This window comes from Phyllobates terribilis, unplaced genomic scaffold, assembly GCF_046119375.1.
Source record: "Phyllobates terribilis strain yellow unplaced genomic scaffold, ASM4611937v1 Scaffold_8__6_contigs__length_399053987, whole genome shotgun sequence".
Classification (NCBI taxonomy): Eukaryota; Metazoa; Chordata; class Amphibia; order Anura; family Dendrobatidae; genus Phyllobates; species Phyllobates terribilis.
The window spans coordinates 292905416-292926412 of NW_027362768.1; the positions used below are offsets into that span (position 1 = coordinate 292905416).

At 45.9% G+C, this 20997-nt stretch overlaps 1 protein-coding gene across 17 annotated transcripts in view; it reads right to left on the reverse strand.

Moving 5' to 3' along the window:
- LOC141157322 (microtubule-associated serine/threonine-protein kinase 3-like) overlaps positions 1-20997 on the reverse strand; it is a 490040-nt gene that overhangs the window by 26175 nt on the left and 442868 nt on the right. For 9 of the 17 annotated variants that reach the window (XM_073644412.1, XM_073644409.1, XM_073644410.1 and 6 more), the window contains one exon: positions 8877-8924. The exons of 3 other annotated variants lie outside the window; for them this stretch is intronic. In XM_073644412.1, the coding sequence (XP_073500513.1) occupies positions 8877-8924 (48 nt within the window). Of the gene's footprint in view, positions 1-8876; positions 8925-11575; positions 11868-20997 lie in introns of all 17 variants that reach the window. 5 more of the 17 variants (XM_073644415.1, XM_073644417.1, XM_073644418.1 and 2 more) reach the window with 1 other exon arrangement.

The following is a 20997-nucleotide window of genomic DNA, read 5'->3' on the forward strand; positions in this document are numbered from 1 at the left end:
CATTATAAAGAGGGGAGTGACATCCTGCATGGGGCATTTTAAAGAGAGGAGGGTGACATCCTGCATGGGGCATTATATGGGGGGTGACATCCTGCATGGGGTATTATATGAGGGGAAAGGGACATCCTGAATGGGGCATTATATGGAGGGGAGGGACATCCTGCATGGGGCTTTATATGGGGGGAAGTGACATCCTGCATGGGGCATTATATGGTGGGAAGTGACATCCTGCATGGGGCATTATATGGGGGGGGAGGGACCTCCTGCATGGGGCATTATATGGGGGGAGGTGACGTCCTGCATAAAGTATTATATGGGGGGAAGTGACATCCTGCATGGGGCATTATATGGGGAGGCATCCTACATGTGGAATTATAAGGGGGGGACATCCTGCATGGGGCATTATAAGGGGGGTGACATTCTGCATGGGGCATTATATGTGGGTGACATCCTACATGGGGCATTATATGGGGGGAGTGTCATCCTGCATGGGGCATTATATGGGGAGGCATCCTACATGTGGAATTATAAGGGGGGGACATCCTGCATGGGGCATTATAAGGGGGGTGACATCCTGCATGGGGCATTATATGTGGGTGACATCCTACATGGGGCATTATATGGGGGGAAGGGACATCCTAAATGCGGCATTATAAGGGGGATGACATCCTGCATGGGGCTTATATGGCGGGGTGACATCCTGCATGGGGCATTATATGGGGGGTGGCATCCTGCATGGGGCATTATATGGGGGGGAGTGATATCCTGCATGGGGCATTATATGGGGGGCAGTGACATCTTGCATAGGGCATTATATGAGGGGTGACATTCTGCATGGGGCATTATATGGGGGGGAAAGTACATCCTACATGGGTCATTATATGGGGGGGAAAGGGACATCCTGCATAGGGCATTATATGGGGGGGAGAAGTGACATCCTGCATGGGGCATTATATGGGGGGAAGTGGCATCCTGCAAGGGGCATTATATGGGGGGGTGACATCCTGCAAGGGGCACTATATAGGGGGTGACATCCTGCAAGGGGTATTTAATGGGGGGTGACCTCCTGCATGTGACATTATATGGGGGGTGACATCCTGCATGGGGCATTATATGGGGGGTGACATCCTGCATGGGGTATTATATGAGGGGAAAGGGACACCCTGCATAGGGCATTATGTGGGGGGAACAGCCTGCATGGAGCTTTATATAGTGGCCAGTATCCTGTATGGAGCGTTATATGGGGGCCAGTATCCTGTATGGAGCATTTTATGGAGGCCAGTGTACTGTGTGGAGCGTCAAATGGGGCCAGTATCCTGTATGGAGAGTTATATGGGGGCCAGTATCCTGTATGGAGCATTTTTGGGGGTCCAGTATCCTGTATGGAGCGTTATATGGGGACGAGTATCCTGTATGGATTATTTTTTGGGGCCCAGTATCCTGTATGGAGCATCATATGGGGACCAGTATCCTGTATGGAGAATTTTTGGGGGGCCAGTATACTGTGTGGAGCGATTCACCGGTTTCTGAGCTATTGTAGAATTTACATTAGATATCACTCATGTAATATAAGAAGTGAAATCTTTGCATTGTACTATACTTATATTTCTCTGCAGTATCTGTGCATCATGAATCGTGGTATGTGTTAAAGGGCCCACTGAGACTCTTTCGCCCGGGGCCCAGAAAAACCTGGAGCCTGCCCTTTGTGGTACTATCATGCTAGTACTACTACCACCGGTGGCTGGCTGGCAGGACATGCTGGGTGGGCATGATAGTACCACAGAGGCTGGCAAGACATACAAGGCATGAATCATGCCTAGTATGTCCTGCCAGCCTCTGTGGTACTATCATGCCCAGCATGTCCTGCCAGCCACTGGTGGCGTGGTACTATCATGCTAGTACTAACACCATTGGCTGTCTGGCAGGACATGCCATGTGAGCTTGAATGCTAGTACCACAGAGGCTGGCAGTACATACTGGGCAATGGGCATGATAGTACCACCAGTAGACTGACTAGGCGGTCTCCAGGGCTCCGTCTCCCCTTCTCGCTGCTGTTAGGCGGGTTTAACATTGCGTTTATGCTGTGCGTTACAACGGATCCGTTGTAAATCAGCGCAGACGCAATGTACCGTAGACTTGCATTGCAAAAATAGGCATGCGCTTGAAAGTATGCATTATTTGCAACACGCAGGAAAACATGGTTGGCGGCTGGAGGCCAGCTGAGCACTTCTCTGACAACTGTGTTCTAGTGTCATTCTGTGCCTGCTCATCTCTGTCAGCAGGCATATTTGTCTGATGGCAAAGATGTAGCAGAGCTGGAGACAGAAGATCCGTTGATTACGTTAGGGCGATTTTTTTTTTTATTAAAGATGGAGTCCCTACATGTGTTTTGTGTTTTATTTTTATTTAAAAAAAATTCTGTGTTGTGTTTTTTTTTTCTGTTTACTAGAAATTCATGGTGGCCATGTCTAGTTTGGCGTGACGCCATGAATTTCAGGCTTAGTGCCAGCTGATAATACAAAGCTGGTACTAACCCCATTATTACCCAGCATGCCACCCCCCACCAGGGCCGTTGGAAGAGCCGGATAAAGTGCCTGGAAATGGCGCTACGATGAATGCGCCAATTCCAGGCGTGGCTGCCGGCTGCCGTTTTCAGCGTGGGGGGCCCTGAATGCTTGGGCCTTACCATGCTGAGAATCCCAGACCCCAGTTGCCTGGTTTTTAAGAGGCTGGCGATCAAAATATGGTGGGAGCCCACGCATTTTTTTTTTATTATTTTTTTAAATAATTAAAAAAAACTTTGGGCTTTCCTGACTCTTGATCGCCAGGCAGCTATAAGTGGCAGCCTGTAGCTGGCTGCTTTATCTGTGCTGAGAATCAAAAATTCTGTGGAGCTCTATGTCATTTTTGTTTTATTATTTATTTATTTTCACACTTCTATCTGTGTGACAGGCCCAACAGCTAATCACAGACGCTGACACAGAAAATGGGCGTCTGTGATTGGCTGCTCGAGTAACCTGAAAGCAGCCCATACATAGTACCATACTAGAATGTATGGGCTGATTGTACTTTACTCAAACAGTCAATCACAGACGCCCATCCTATTTGACAGCATCTGTGATTGGCTTTTGGGTCTGTCACATAGAAGTGTGAAAAGAAATTTTTAAAAACGATGTAGCACTCTGCAGAATTTTTGATTCTCACCGCAGATAAAGCAGACAGCTACGTACTGCCCCCCCCCCAGCTGCCTGGCTTTACCTTGGCTGGCGATCAAAAGACAGAGAAGCCGAATATTTGTTTTAAACTTACTTAACTTTTTTTTTCCCCGCCATATGTTGATCGCCAGCCAGATAAAACAAGGCAGCTGGGGGCTGGGATTCACAGCATGGTAAGGCCCAAGCGTTCTTGGCCCTCCACGCTGAAAATCGCAGCCCACAGCCACCGCTGAAAATGGCGCATTCATCATAGCACCATTTCCAGGTGCTTTACCCGGCTCTTCCAGCGGCCCTGGTGGTGAGTGGCACCGTGGGTAATAATAGGGTTAGTATCAGTCCAGCTTTGAATTATCAGCTGGTACTAAGCCCAAAATTCATGGTTTCATGCCAAATTAGAAATAGTCACCATCAATTTCTAGTAAACAGGAAAAATAAAACACATTTAGGGATTCCATCTTTAATAAAGAAAAATCCTCACTCCAATGTAATCCATAGGTCTTCTGTCTTCAGCTCTGCTAGATCTTTGCCATCAGACAAATATGTCTGCTGACAGATGAGCAGGCACAGAATGACACTGGAGCACTGTTACTGTGTAGTGCAGTGCTATGTTTCTTTTTTTGTCATTTCATGCAGTGTAGAAAAGTGTGGATTGTGCTCTAGAAGTGATCAGTTATAGCTAACTATGCTTTTTTCTGCAGAGATAAGTCCTGCATAGAAGATGGGATATATCGGTCTGCAGATAAAGAACTTCACCTAGAGACATCACTGGTGAGTATGTGTATTACCTATACACACACACTGACACTATACACAGAGTTCCTGTGCATAATGTCACTGGCGATCACTGTATTACCTGTACAATGACACCATACACAGAACTCCTGTGTATAATGTCACTCGTGATCCCTGTATTACCTGTACACTGACACTGTATACAGAGCTCCTATGCATAATGTCACTGGTGATCACTGTATTACCTCTACACTAACACTATACACAGAGCTCCTGTGCATAATGTCACTGGTGATCACTGTATTACCTGTACACTGACACTATATACAGAGCTCCTATGCATAATGTCACTGGTGATCACTGTATTACCTCTACACTGACACCATACACAGAGCTCCTGTGCATAATGTCACTGGTGATCACTGTATTACCTGTACACTGACACCATACACAGAGCTCCTGTGTATAATGTCACTGGTGATCCCTGTATTACCTGTACACTGACACTATATACAGAGCTCCTATGCATAATGTTACTGGTGATCACTGTATTACCTCTACACTGGCACTATACACAGAGCTCCTGTGCATAATGTCACTGGTGATCACTGTATTACCTGTACACTGACACCATACACAGAGCTCCTATGCATAATGTCTCTGGTGATCACTGTATTACCTGTACACTGACATCATACACAGAGCTCCTTTGTATAATGTCACTGGTGATCACTCTATTACCTGTACACTGACACTATATACAGAGCTCCTGTGTATAATGTCACTGGTGATCACTGTATTACCTGTACACTGACACTATATACAGAGCTCCTGTGTATAATGTCACTAGTGATCACTGTATTACCTGTACACTGACACTAAATACAGAGCTCCTGTGTATAACGTCACTGGTGATCACTGTATTACCTGTACGCTGACAATATTCACAGAGCTCCTGTGTATAATGTCACTGGTGATCACTGTATTACCTGTACACTGACACTAAATACAGAGCTCCTGTGTATAATGTCACTCGTAAACACTGTGTTACCTGTACACTGACACCATACACAGAGCTCCTTTGTATAATGTCACTGGTGATCACTGTATTACCTGTACACTGACACTAAATACAGAGCTCCTGTGTATAATGTCACTGGTGATCACTGTTTTACCTGTACACTGACTATATACAGAGCTTATATGCATAATGTCACTGGTGATCACTGTATTACCTCTACACTGATTCTATACACAGAGCTCCTGTGCATAATGTCACTGGTGATCCCTGTATTACCTCTACACTGACACTATATACAGAACTCCTGTGTATAATGTCACTGGTGATTACTGAATTACCTGTACACTGACACTATATACAGAGCTCCTGTGCATAATGTCACTGGGGATCACTGTATTACCTCTACACTGACACTATACACAGAGCTCCTGTGCATAATGTCACTGGTGATCACTGTATTACCTGTACACTGACACTATACACAGAGCTCCTTTGTATTATGTTACTTGTGATCACTGTATTACCTGTAGACTGACACCATACACAGAGCTCCTGTGTATAATGTCACTGGTGATCACTGTATTACCTGTACACTGACACTATACACAGAGCTCCTGTGTATAATGTCACTGGTGATTACTGTTTTACCTGTACACTGACTATATACAGAGCTCCTATGCATGATGTCACTGGTGATCACTGTATTACCTCTACACTGACTCTATACACAGAGCTCCTGTGCATAATGTCACTGGTGATCACTGTATTACCTCTACACTGACACTATATACAGAACTCCTGTGTATAATGTCACTGGTGATCACTGAATAACCTGTACACTGACACTATACACAAAGCTCCTGTGCATAATGTCACTGGTGATCACTGTATTACCTGTACACTGACACCATACACAGAGCTCCTGTGCATAATGTCTCTGGTGATCACTGTATTACCTGTACACTGACATCATACACAGAGCTCCTTTGTATAATGTCACTGGTGATCACTGTATTACCTGTACACTGACACTATATACAGAGCTCCTGTGTATAATATCACTGGTGATCACTGTATTACCTGTACACTGACACTATACACAGAGCTCCTGTGCATAATGTCACTCATGAACACTGTATTACCTGTACACTGACACCATACACAGAGCTGTACCATGACACCATACACCAATTTGTAGAAGTTAGAGTATGGCCGGGAAAAAAAAAAAAATTCCAAAATCACCTGAGCGCTGACTTCTCCAGTCACCACGCTGACCGGTCCTCTTCTATTCACCATTGTGCACCATACCTCTGGTTTCTTCACTATAGGTCAAGACTTACAGCCGCATCCAGTCCTCGGAGATCACTGCGTGTTGTAAGGTTGGGAATGCAAGACGCGCGCCAACACCTTATGTTGTGCAGTGATCTCTGATGTCTGGAGATGGACAAAGTCCTGACCTATAGTAAAGAGACCGGAGATGAGATGCTCAACAGCGGAAAGAAAAGGACTGGACGGTGGGAAGCGGGGTGGCATAGGGATGGTGAGCAATGAGTTATTTTTTTATGTTTCCTATCATAAAGACGAGTTGCGTGTAAGCCAAATGTTCGTTAAGTAGAGGACTGCCTACATATTATGTACCAGAAAAATATATATACACATTTACATTATATATACATACATACACACACTTCTATAAACTCATATCAATTTCTAATACATTTTAACTTACGTTATTGTGTAGTCTCGTGGGACTTGAACCTATAAATCTCCAGTCTGCTTGTACTATATACACTGCAATTTCAACAGTATCGCACTATATAGGTGAAATCATGATCTCTGACTGGGCTTCATCATTTGTCAGGGGATAGTCAGGAGGCCCCATACACATTAGCCTGATGGATAATCCTGCCAATATTAGTGGGTTTGGATGACCCTACTCTAGTGTGCTAGTGTGTATAGGGGCTTCAACCCTATCTATATCCCTAATCCAAACCCTAAATCCTAGTCCTAATCCTAGTCTTAATCCTAGTCCCAATCAAAACCCTAAATCCTAACTCTAGTTCGGGTTAGAAAATGTTTGTAAAAACGTAACATTTTTATGATAGTGATTCTTTTTTGTTTTAATGGACATTTTTTTTTATTACACTGGGGAAACCCTCACAGCAAGTCTGTCTCCCCTCTCACAAAACTGCAAGGGAAAGAGGAGGCAGCCGCTGTGGGAGGACTGGCAGGGATTGTGGAAGAGTTGTGGAGGCAGTGAAACCCTCTGGCTTACTTGTCTTCTGAGTGCAGAAGCTGTGCTGAGTTTGTCCTCATACACAGGCAGAGCAAACTCTGCGATCTCGGTCTCCGCTTCGGCATAGCACAGCAGTCAGATGACAAACTCATCACAACTGCTGCACTCCGCACTGTCAGTAAGGAAAGAAGCTGCTGCCTATTCACTGCCTCTGCTCCTGGCTCCAAGAAAAGGGTGAAGAAGAGGCTAGAACTTGTGGGGAACGGAGGACATATTGGAGGAGAGCCAGGAGCATCAGGAAGACCGATAGTAACGACCATTGGGAGAGGTGTGAAAGGAGAGGCAGGGACCTGCGGAGCTGATTCAGTGCAGCAGGCAGCGCCTTTCTTGTCGTCTCACTCGCTGCTGACAGTGCAGAGCTCGGGAGTTGTGAGGAGTTTGTGCACTGGCAGCTGTGTTCTTCATAGTGCAGCCAAGATCTCTGTCACTGCCTGGGCAGAGTGCAGCAATCAGAGGACAAACTCTTCACAACTGCTGCGCTATGCACAGACAGCAGAAGAAGACAAGGAAGCCGCTGCCTTTACTGATCATTTCCCACTGCAAAAAAAAAAGCCGGGCATGAGGGTGCAATACTGCTCATCATAACTGCTGTGGTAGGTGAGAAGGGGCGACTCTCCTGCCCGTGTGTGCTGGGAACGTCACTCTATAGGCACTTCAGACGTTCCCAGCACACATCAGCTTTCAGTCAGTTGTATGAGATCCAGCTGGCTGACTTGTCGAGGGATCCTACTGCATAGCACAGGCCGCCATTTCAAAGAGAGAGAGGGATCTGCGCATGCCTGGCCAGTAGAAGAGGGTTAGATGGATGGACAAAGCAGATAGTACTTCTAACACTAGAGGGCGCCATATTGAACATCATAAGTACATATCTCTTAAATGGGGCATCATTTTTAACACATTTAAATTACAAAAATATTTATTTACAAGATGTCTGCAGTATTAACAGCATGTTGTATCGTGGCACAACCCCTGTAAAGCTTTATTTATTCCCTTAAGGATATGAGGAGTTAAACTTCTGGGAACTGTGACAACACTTACCCTAGACGATACATGGCTGCGTATACCAGTCAGGCTTCAGCAGCTGATCGCATCAGAATGAATATATATATATATATATATATATATATATATATATACACCCCCAATTCGTATACATTGAAGCAATGTCTGGCCTGATCATGTGGTATGAAACAGGAGGATTTTATACATTTAATGTTGGCCTGGCCACCCCAAGTGCAGTACATTAATGTATTAGTGAGATAAAACCTACCTTGGAGCAGCCCTTTAAACAAGAATATGTGACAAAGATCTATTTTCTTCAGCGATTTAGTGCCGCTTCATTACAATAGAATTATGATCAGTGTGTGAACCATGGCAGGACTCTCTGACAGCCACCTGATGGAGTTTACCATCCACCATGTCATCAGTGGCTCGCTGTACTTAGTCACTGTTTAATACTACTCATTGCAGCTCTACCGGATTATCACGGCGGTAACTAAGCCGGAGCATAGCCAGAAATCAGAGGGACAGAAGGCCACAAATACACAGAGGAAGCAGATGTGCTGTAATGATGCACATATATAGTATATAGATGATTGAGGTAAAGGAGTACCTGTGTCCAGATCATTTCCATTGACGGCTTCTCGTAACTTGCGAAGAGCTGTTAGGAGATAAATACATTTTTTAACAAAGTATAAAACTGTTAATGGGTGGTGGAAATATACAGTGCCTACAAGTAGTATTCAACCCCCTGCAGATTTAGCTGGTTGACACATGCGGAATTAACTTGGCATTGTGACATTTGTACTGTAGATCTGCCTGGAAGTGGGAAATGCACTGCAGCTAATTTTTTTTTTTTTTTTTTTTTTTTTTTTTTTTTTTTTTTTTTAAAAACGTTAAAAGTTAATTCAGAGTGTCATTTATTATTCAACCCCACAAACCACAAGAATTCTGTTTGGTCCCCCAAAAGTATTAAGAAGTAGTTCAGGCACCAACAATAATGAGCTTCACATGTGTGGATTAAAGATCTCTTTTGCCAGCCTTTTCTGACTATTTAAGACCCTCCCAAACTTGTGAACAGCACTCAGACATGGTCAACATGGGAAAGACAAAGGAGCATTCCAAGGCCATCAGAGACAAGATCGTGGAGGGTCACAAGGCTGGCAAGGGGTACAAAACCCTTTCCAAGGAGTTGGGCCTACCTGTCTCCACTGTTGGGAGCATCATCCGTAAGTGGAAGGCTTATGGAACTACTGATAGCCTTCCACGGCCAGGACAGCCTTTGAAAGTGTCCTCCCGTGCCGAGGCCAGGCTTGTCCGAAGAGTCAAGGTTAACCCAAGGACAACAAGGAAGGAGCTCCGGGACGATCTCATGGCAGTGGGGACATTGGTTTCAGTCAATACCATAAGTAACGTACTCCACCGCAATGGTCTCCGTTCCAGACGAGCCCGTAAGGTACCTTTACTTTCAAAGCGTCATGTCAAGGCTCGTCTACAGTTTGCTCATGATCACTTGGAGGACTCTGAGACAGACTGGTTCAAGGTTCTATGGTCTGATGAGACCAAGATCGAGATCTTTGGTGCCAACCACACACGTGACGTTTGGAGACTGGATGGCACTGCATACGACCCCAAGAATACCATCCCTACAGTCAAGCATGGTGGTGGCAGCATCATGCTGGGGGGCTGTTTCTCTGCCAAGGGGCCTGGCCATCTGGTCCGCATCCATGGGAAGATGGATAGCACGGCCTACCTGGAGATTTTGGCCAAGAACCTCCGCTCCTCCATCAAGGATCTTAAGATGGGTCGTAATTTCATCTTCCAACAAGACAACGACCCAAAGCACACAGCCAAGAAAACCAAGGCCTGGTTCAAGAGGGAAAAAGTCAAGGTGTTGGAGTGGCCTAGTCAGTCTCCTGACCTTAACCCAATTGAAAACTTGTGGAAGGAGCTCAAGAATAAAGTCCACATGAGACACCCAAAGAACCTAGATAACTTGGAGAAGATCTGCATGGAGGAGTGGGCCAAGATAACTCCACAGACCTGTGCCGGCCTGATCAGGTCTTATAAAAGACGATTATTAGCTGTAATTGCAAACAAGGGTTATTCCACAAAATATTAAACATAGGGGTTGTATAATAATTGACCCACACTTTTATGTTTAAAATTTAATAAAATTCAACTGAGCAACATAACTTTTTGGTTTGTAAGATTTATGCTTCTGTTCATAAAACCTACTCTCGTTTGCAGTTTGAAGGCTCTAACTTATTTGCATCTTATCAAACCAGCTAAATCTGCAGGGGGTTGAATACTACTTGTAGGCACTGTATACTTATATTCACTCTGTGTCTCTAGATTTAAAGAGGATCTCTCAGCAGGTTTAAAGTAACCAGGTTTTTTTTCTTATAAATGATAATATTTCTGCTGCTCCTTTGAGCATTTTGGCTTTAGGGATTTTTTTTATTTTTTTTTTAAATCTTCCATACAGTTCCAGAAATGTGAACCTCTTTATTAGTGCCGATATGCCTGGTCTTCACCAATGGAACGTGGCGGACATGACTCTGGAGGGGCGAGGCGGGAGGTTAGGCTGTTCTGTATAATCACCGAGCACCGCCTCCTTGGAAAAACATAAAAAGCAGCAATAGAACTGTGGGAAATAAACTACCGAGTACTCAGGGGAGCAGTGAGAATAATAAGTGCAAAAACTGGTTACTTTTGATCTGGTAACAGGTCCCTCCAAAAATCAAAAACAAGCGGATTGCCATAAATGGAGCATTTTGTATTGGGGACCTTCCCTGATCTTATAAATAGACGGGCTGCAGCACTGGTTGATTACATACAGCCTCACATGAGAGAATATAAAGAAAAAGAGCAATTGTCAATCCACAGCAAAACCTGAATATATTACAGCAGGTCTGGTCACCTCAAGTGCAGGGCGTCCCCCCTGCACAGGGCGGCTGACAGGCGGCGTCCCCCCTGCACAGGGCGGCTGACGGGCGGCGTCCCCACTGCACAGGGCGGCTGACGGGCGGCGTCCCCCCTGCACAGGGCGGCTGACGGGCGGCGTCCCACCTGCACAGGGCGGCTGACGGGCGGCATCCCCCCTGCACAGGGCGGCTGACGGGCGGCGTCCCCCCAGCACAGGGCGGCTGACAGGCGGCTTCCCCCCACTCCACAGGGTAATTGTTTGCAGTACACTGACTAGTGCCCCATACACGTCCTGTATATATAGTGTAAGCTCCTGTGAGCAACCTGCACAGTGTATAGGAGGGATTCTCTGCACCTCCAGCAGTGACAGCTGCAGCAGCTTACCATAGCTCTCCCTGGCCAGTGGGCACAGCCTGTACCGATGCTGCCGGTGGGACTTGACGCGGCCTCCGGGACTCCTCCTGGGTTTCTCGGGCTCTTCCCACAGCACTCTCAGCAGCTCGGGCACCCCCAACGCCAGCTCTCCGGGAAGAGACGACTTCCCCTGCTCTTCAAGCTCCATTCGCTCCACGGGTTCCAGTCAGTCCACCAGGCCGCAATCACCATGACGACTAGCGACCCCAGCCAATCAGCACCGAGGAAACGTGACGTCGAACGTTCTACACACAGAAAAGCCCTGTTTGCAGAAACAACCAATAGGAAGGCGTTACGTCAGACTTATTTACATACTGTGTGTGTGAGTGCTGAGACTAGACGAAGAGTTACACCACCCAACCGCTAGGGGGAGCCTTCTTTAAGACCGAGCTGCTTTATTCATGTACATTCCCGGATGTCACCTTATCCTTTTAGGCTATGTGCCCACGATGCAGAAATGAAGCAGAAAATTTCTGTAGCATTTCTGCATCTCCCTGGCAGAAAAAACGCATGCGGATTGTACATGCGGATTGTGCATGCGGATTGTGCATGCATTTTTCCTGCCAGGGACACGCGGATGTGAAGCGTTCTTCACAAGCATTTCCGCATGCGGGTTGTCAAGCGCTTTCCAAGCGATTTTAGCATCACTTGGAAAGTGCTTGACAACTTGGTCACACTATATAAATTTATGCAACCGGCATGGATTTATATAGTGTGACCGTAAAGAATGGTAAAAAATAAAAAAATCTATACTTACCTTCTGATGGCCCCCGGTGTCTTGCTGCGCTCCTGTGCTGGCTGTCGGGAGATCGCGTTGCCCTGTACTGAAAGACCTGCCGTCACATGACTGTGACATCACCGCAGGTCCTTCAGTCCTTCGCGATCTGCCGGCAAAGGAGAACAAGCACACCGCGGGCCACCAGAAGGTGAATATAATCTTTATTTTTTATTTTATTCTTTTTTCCACAGGTACAATGGTACCCAGGTCTGGAAGAGAATCTTCTCTCCTCCAGACCTGGGTACCATAGAACCTGTTAAAAAAAGAATTAAAATAAAAAATAAAGATTATACTTACCTTCCGATGGCCCCCGGTCTCCTCAACGATGCGTCCGGTCTGCTGTATGGTTCGCGGTGGTGTGAAAGGACCTGCCATGACGTCATTTAGTCATGTGACAGGTCATGAGACCGCCGACGTCAGCTGTCACATGACTCAATGACGTCATGGCAGGTCCTTTCACACCACTGCGACCAATACAACAGACCGGACGGAGCGGAGAAAACACTGGGGGCCATCAGAAGGTAAGTATAATCTTTATTTTTTTACCATTTTTATTCTTTTTTTTAACTATTACTTGGTCACACTATATAAATCCATGCCGGTTGCATGGATTTATATAGTGTGACGAAGTTGTCAAGCACTTTTCCAAGTGATGCTAAAATCGCTTGGAAAAGAGCTTGATAACCCGCATGCAGAAATTCATGCAAAAACGCTTGACAAACGCTTCTACCTGGCAGGAAAAACGCATATAAAATCCACATGCGCTTTTCCTGCCAGGGAGAAGCAGAACAAATATGCAGCATTTCTGCATCGTGGGCACATAGCCTTAGGCTATAAAAATGGTAAAAAAATCGCCGATGTCAGCGGTAGTGTGACCTGTCACATGACTGAATGACGTCATGGAAGGTCCTTTTACACCATCGCGAGCCACCGGTGAGCCAAGACGTACGGATAAAGACCGCGGGCCATCAGAAGGTGAGTATAATGTTTTTTTTTTATTTTAAATTCTTTTTTTTTTCTACAGGTACTATGGTACCCGGGTCTGGAGGAGAGTCTCCTCTTCTCCAGACCCGGGTACCGTCCGCACATTGAACCGCTTAATATCCGCATGTGCACATGTAGTCATGCGGATATTAAGCAATTTAATGCAAGTCAATGGCGGCAATTGCGCAGCGTGTCCGCAAAATAATTGGTAGTGATGCGGATGTCATGCGTTCCAATGCAAGTCAATGGCGGCAAAAACGCTGTGCTTACGCAAAATAATTGGTAGTGCTGCAGATTTTTCTGCAATGATAATCCACAGCGGAAATTTCCACAGCATGTGCACAGCACATGCGGATTATCATTGGGGAACACGGCAGGCCTTCTACCATGCGGTTTTTAAGCATTTCTGCGGCGGAATTGCCGCTATGGAAACGGTTAAAAAACGCATAGTGGGCACACGGCCTTATAGACTTATTATTGAAGGGGGCTGTCTCACTTCTGAAAGGAATAAAATGCTTATAAAAATAAGGAACGTTACTATTTATTTATTATTAAAAATCCTCTCCGTTCTCAAGAAAGTAGGGATTTTTTATTGTATACTGCTGGTTACCTAGATTACCGGCTACCTCTGCAGTCTATCAGAAGAGGCCGGTTTCCTAGGAACTGCAAGCACTGCTCTGTCGCTGTCCACAACCAGCTGGCTCCTCCTGGAAAATGGACGTGTGCAGAATAACAGCACGTCTCGCCCTGCATCTCAAGGCTGTGTTCACACATAACATACTGGCAGTATATTTTCTGCTGTGTTCCTCAATGCAACCACAGTGGATGTGATTTCATGAAGCCTCATACCCGCTGTGCTGCGGAACTGTCCACTTTTGGGGGCATTTTATTATCCCTACAGAATTCTATGGGAAGTCAGAAAAAAAAGACATGGAAAACCACAATTGCATTTTCTAAATGTGAAATATCAATGTTTCTGCACCCAAAAAAAAATAATTTAAAAAGTGCTGTCAAATCTGCACCCAAAAAAATGGGAAAACGCACTAAAAAAAGCAGCAAAACCACAATAAATAGAGCAGATTGAAATTATGTTGTAGCATAGGCGTCTCTGCCCCCTGCCAGGCTGAGACGCCATCCCCCCTACCGCCGCGGTTCTGCTCCGACGTCTTCCGACCTCCCTGCTGCTGCTGCTACAGGTGCACGCAGCTTCCCTGGCACTGTGCTTAGGGCACGCGCTCCCTCCCTCATAAAGGGGCCGCGCGCGCCGTCCTAAAAAGTCCCCGACCAATGGCCGGGTGACTTTCTCTATAAAAGGTACCTCCTCCAATATGGAGGTGACCGTGCAACGTTGTTGTCTGTTATACTTACTTTGCTTCAGTCCTGAGGACCTCTGCAAGTCAGTCCAGTCCGCCAGTCTGTTCTTCAGTCCAGTCCGCCAGTCTGTCTATGGGCTCTGCCCGCCTGCTTACCTGGAAGCACCTGCCTGTTACCTGCCGTGCCCGCTTGCCTGCTTACCTGGAAGCACCTGCCCTTACCAGCCGTGCTCGCTTGCCTGCTTACCTGGAAGCACCTGCCTGTTACCTGTTGTGCCCGCCAGCTTGCCTACCTGTCTGGCTATCAGCCGAATCAGCCTGCCTGTCTACCCGGACCACCCGTCAGCCTGCCTGCCGTGCTCTTCCGCTGTACCCGTCAGCTCCTGCCTTCTGACCCGTGGGAGTCACCTGCTCTCATACAAGGTCGGTCCCAGAGTGGCACCTGGTCCCTCTGCCCGGTCCCTCCCTGGTTCACGGAGTCGACTGAGCCGCCGTGCGACCTTGGTCAGGCCGAGTAGATACTTAGTCACGCCCCTCTGGTCCCTCCTTGCACCGCAGCACAGAGGTTCCACCACCCGGATCCGTAACATATGTATTTTGGTTTGGAAGCAATGCAGGAAAAATTCAGCGTTCCTGCAAGTGTGAGCACGGCTCAAAGGCTACGACAGCATGTTGTGGCCGCAGTGTGGTTTTATTTTTTTATTTTTATCCCTTTAAGGACTGAGCAACTTTGTACATTAAGGAACGAGCCTCATTTTTACAATTCTGACCACTGTCACTTTATGCGGTAATAACTCTGGAACGCTTCAACGGATCCCACTGATTTGGAGATTGTTTTTTCGTGACATATTGTACTTCATGATAGTGTTAAAAATTTTTCGATATGAATCACGTTTATTCATGAAAAAAATCTGAAAGTTGGTGAAAATTTTCAATATTTTGCAATTTTCAAACTTTTAATTTTGATGCCTTTAAATCAGAGATATGTCACACAAAATAGTCCAAATAACATTTCCCACATGTCTACTTTACATCAACACAATTTTTGAAACATAATTATTTTTTGTTAAGAAATTATAAGGGTTAAAAGTTGATCAGCGATTTCTCATTTTTCCAACAAAATTTACAAATCCATTTTTTTAGGACCACATCACATTTGAAGTGACTCTGAGGGGTCTACATGACAGAATATACCCAAAAGTGACACCATTCTAAAAACTGCACCTCTCAAGGTGCTCAAAACCACATTCAAGAAGTTTATTAACACTTCAGGTGTTTCACAGTAGGGGTATGTGCCCACGATGCGTTTTTCATGCGGAATTTCCGCAGCGTAAACGCTTGCAAAACGCTTGGTAATCCGTGCCCCATGATCCCCAATGAAAATCTGCATGTACTATGCCCATGCTGCGCAATTTTCCGCAGCGGATTTTCCTTGTGGAAAAATTCGCAGCATGTCCATTATTTGTGCGTTTCTGCATGCGGATTTGAGGTCCCAATGCACTTGAAAAACGCAAGTCAAATCCACATGTAAAAACGCTGCAAAAATGCGTCTAAAATCCGCAAGCGTTTTTGACTGCCAAGAACATGCAGAAACGCTGCAGAAATTTTCTGCTTCATTTCTGCATCGTGGGCACATAGCCTAACTGAAGCAATGTGGAAGGAAAAAAATTAACATTTAACTTTTTTTCACAATAATTTTACTTTAGACCCAAGTTTTTTATTTTCACAAGGGTAACAGGAGAAAATGGACTCCAAAATTTGTTGAGCAATTTCTTCTGAGCATTTCGATACCCCATATGTAGGGCAAAATTACTGTTGGGCGCACAGCAGGGCTCGGAAGGGAAGGAGCGTTATTTGAGTTTTTGAACTGAACAATTTGCTGAAATCGAGAGCAGACGCCATGTCACATTTGGGGAGCCCCTGATGTATCTAACAGTGGAAACCCCCCACAAGTGACACAATGTAGAAACTAGACACCCCCCCCCCATGGAATGTATCTAGATGTGTGATGAGCACTTTGAACCCAGGGCTATGGAGTTGGAGGCGGAGTCGTGGAGTCGGTGTCCATTTTGGTGGATTCTTACTCTGTATAAAATGGACCGACTCCTAAAATATATAATAAATTGAGTGCAGTAGTATGACGCGCCCCCTGGGCCAGTGTTGTTTGGGGGATACCCGGAGCCGGATCAGATGGGGGTTGTAGTCTCCGAGTGGCGGTGACCCGGTCCGTGCCCAGGGTGTCAAGCTCAGTGTGTGGCAGTCCTACAGATGTTACTGGATGTTCTTTAGTGTCGACTACGCCACCCGTTGATTTGCGGTCACTACGGCCGCCGCTGCAGCAGGGTCCGCTGAGGCTGGTGGTGTGTGTGCAGCTCAGGTAGTATAACCCCCAACGGGAGGGGTATAGCCTCAGGGGGTCAGTTGTAGAGGGTGGTGGTTGTGGTGGTGCAGTGAGAGTGGTAATAAGACTCCGAGTCGGGCTGTGCAGTTCAGGGTTTTACTTACTGCTTTTGTGTTGGTCACTCCGGCCTTGAGTGACCGCCCGAGCCGTGCTGTGTCCACCAGGTCCTGGACTCGGCCAACCCCCAGGTGATTTTGGAGCGTGGTCCTGAGCTCCCTTTCTGACTTGTCCTTCTCTCTGGCCTTCCCCGCCAGGGATCCACCTAAGTCCGGCTCCCTCGGGCCTCTTGTTGGTAAACCCTTGTCTCTGGGTTCCCTGACCCTATTCACGGTTTGCCTTCCGGGTGGATTTAGTGGGTGGTCGTGGCAGATCCTGCCCACGACCTCCGGTCTCTGGCTAAGGATTAGGGCCCTCCACCAGCTTGGGATCCGGTACCCTTGTGCCAACTCTTCACCCTCTGGTCTAATTTTGGGTTCTTGGAGTTCCCTCTTCTCCCCCTCTGGGTCCTTCTTTCTCCTCTCTCTCTCTCTTGGCCTTGGAGCTGGCTGAGCTGCTCTACTTCTCTGACTCAACTCTGACAGACTGACCCTGATCTAAGATGGTTCCCACCTTATATACTCCCTCTATGTGTGAGCTCAGGTGACCAGCACCCAATGAGCTCCTAGCATTACCCAGACTGCTCCCCCTATCTGCCCCTACACTACTGGGATGTTCCACCCCCCTCCCACTCCAGCCAGGGACAGACACTGTCGTACCTGCACATTTCTCTAGTGGGAGTACCATTGGTCTGTCCCCCGGAAATGGGATGTGTGTAGTGCATGCAGCCTACTGAGCTCAGTTCCACACTCCATCCTTACCCGGGAGTGGAATACCACACCTCTGGCTTGAGGTGTAATACCCCTGTAGCAGACGAATCCTCAGGGTGCTACAAGTACAATGCAGAATGTGCTGTAAATGTTTTCATAAGAATTTGGGAAAATTATGAAATGTCCGTTCTATTCCTGATCTAAGGATCTCGGCTTTTAGTTGAGATGAATCTGTGCTGCACTTTATGAACATGCTCAGTAGTGAGGCCGTGCTGTGGGGTCGGAGTCGTGGAGTTGGAGTCAAGAGCCAGGGAAATTGAGAAGTCAGAGGTCTGGCTTACCGACTCCATAGCCCTGCCTGAGCCCCCAGGTGCTTCACAGAAGTTTATAATGTAATGGCGTGGAAATAAAAAATCACATTTATCCAACAAAAATATTAATTTAGCCTCAAATTTTTTTATTTTCACAAGGGTAACAGGAGAAAATGGACCCCAAAATTTGTTGCGCAATTTCTCCTGAGTACGCCAGTGCTACTGATTTGGGCGCACAGCAGGATTCGGAAGGGAAGGAGCATCAGTTGACTTTTTGAACCGAAAAATGTATGAAATCGAGAACAAAATCGTCATGTTGCATTTGGAGAGCCTCTGATGTGCCTAAACAGTGGAAACACCACACAAGTGACCCCATTTTGGAAACTATACCCTCCGCCCATGGAATGTATCTAAATGTGTGGTGAGCACCTTGAACCCCCAGGTGCTTAACAGAAATTTATAGAAACAGAAAAAACTGGCCGTCACTTCCAAAACAAGAGATAGGTGTGTACAGGTGCTTACTAGGAGCAGCTACTTCCATATACAACTAACAAACAAAGTAGCACACTGCAACGCTAAGTATGCGAACAAGAAATATATGAAATTTGAATAGCATTACTGCTGTAAAAAATAGAAATAAATGGGAAATCTTAGCGCATAAATTGACCAATTCATGTGAACCTGGTAGCCACGGCAAGGCGTTTCTCGTCATACCAGGAACCTGCCTGTGTGAACTCCTCTCTAAGAGACATAAGTCTGCTTGTGTATGGGAAAGCAAGAACCTGCTGCAATTAAAACCGCCTGTGGCCTAGAGGTGGAGTGCTCAGTCAAAGCTTATACATGACGAGAAACGCCTTAATGTGGCTACCAGGTACACATGAATTGGCCAATTTATGCATTAAGATTTCTCATTTATTTCTATTTTCTAGAGCGGTAATGCTATTCAAATTTCACATATTTCATGTTCGCATACTTAGCCTTACAGTGTGCTACTTTGTTTTTTAGTTATATATGAAGGTAGCTGCTCCTAGTAAGCACCTGTACACACCTATTTCTTGTTTTGGAAGTGAAGGTCAGTTTTTTCTGTTTCTATGTATAAGCTTTGAGTGAGCACTAAGCCTCTAGGCCACAGGTGATTTTAATTGCAGCAGGATCTTGCTTTCCAATACACAAGCAGGCTTATGTCTCTTAGAAAGGAGTTCACACAGGCAGGTTCCTGGTATGACGAGAAAAGCCTTAACGTGGCTACCAGGTACACATGAATTGGCCATAGTCCCAGAAATTTATAACGTAGAGCCGTGAAAATAAAAAATCTAATTTTTCTCACAAAAATGTTCTTTTAGCTCCAATTTTTTTATTTTCACAAGGGTAACAGGGGAAAATACAATTTTTTGTGCAATTTCTCCTGAGTGCGTCAATACCCCATATGTAGTCAAAAACTACTTTTGAGGCTCAGTGGAAAGCTCAAAAGGGAAGAAGCGCCATATTGGAATTCAGATTTTGCTGGAATGTTTTTAGGGTGGATGTCACATTGGTAGAGCTCCTGAGGTGCCAGAACAGCAGAACCCCCTCCCCCATGAGTGACTTAATTTTACAAACTACAACTCTCAATGAATGAATCTAGGGGTGCAAGGAGGATGTTAACATCTTATGTACCTCACAGAAATTTATACCATTGGGTGGTGGAGAAAGAATAATTACATTTTTACCGCTATGTTTTAGCCCCAAATGTTGTTTTATCGCCAAATTTTTAACTTTTATAATAAGCTAATAGGAAAAAATTGACCTCAGTGTGCTGCACCAATACCATACATGTAATCTGGAAATACTTTTCAGGCACAGTGCAAAACTCAGAAGGGAAGGACCGCCTTATTATAGTCCAGATTTTACTGTTATGGTTTGATGGTGCCATGACCCAGTGGGAGAATCACTAAGATGCCAGAACAGCAGAATCCCCCAAAAGTGACCCATTTTGCAAACGACACATCTCAATTAATTCATCTAGGGGTGCAGTGATCATAATGACACCACAGGTGCCTCACAGAATTTTATACCATTGGGCAGTAAAGAAAAAATAATTACATTTTTGCCACAAAAAAATATTTTAGCCCCAGATTTTACATATAGAGAGAGAGAGTGACCACCATATTATTACATTGTCTGTTTTCAGAGTACACCCCCCCCCAAAAAAAAAACATACACAAAATCAGTGCTAGCTACCCTACCTCCTTCACCCCTGACTCTACCACCTACACCGCCACGTCCACCTCCACCTCCTCCTCCATTTGGACCTCCGCTTCCTGGTTCAAGATTATTTTCTATTTTTTCTTTATTCTCAGTAATTTTAAGTCATTTTCTTATCCACTTGTTTTCTGGCAATTGTCCTGCTCTTACCCCCATTTAGCTTCCTTTTGCAGCCCCCTAGCCCTTACTATGACCATTTTACAGACATTTTAGCCCCTTCACTACAAGTGCCGTATATATATGGTATATGTGTGTTGTCTCCCCCTTTGATGCGGGCTCCCGGGCTGAGCCCGCATCTTTCCCAGCACATGACAGCTGATCTGATCAGCTATCATGTGCCCCTAACAGCCTGTAAGGTGGAATCAGGATTACCCGAGGCTGTATACATGTTGAATGCCGCTGTCAATCTCTGAAGCGCGTCACTAATCTCACCCATCGGCGTGCCTGTTACATGATGAGGGGCGCCAATGGGTTGGCATGACAACCCGGGGTCTGCAGGAGACCCCTGAGGTTGTCATAGCCGATCTGCTATGAGCGCTGCCCAGTGGTAGGCGC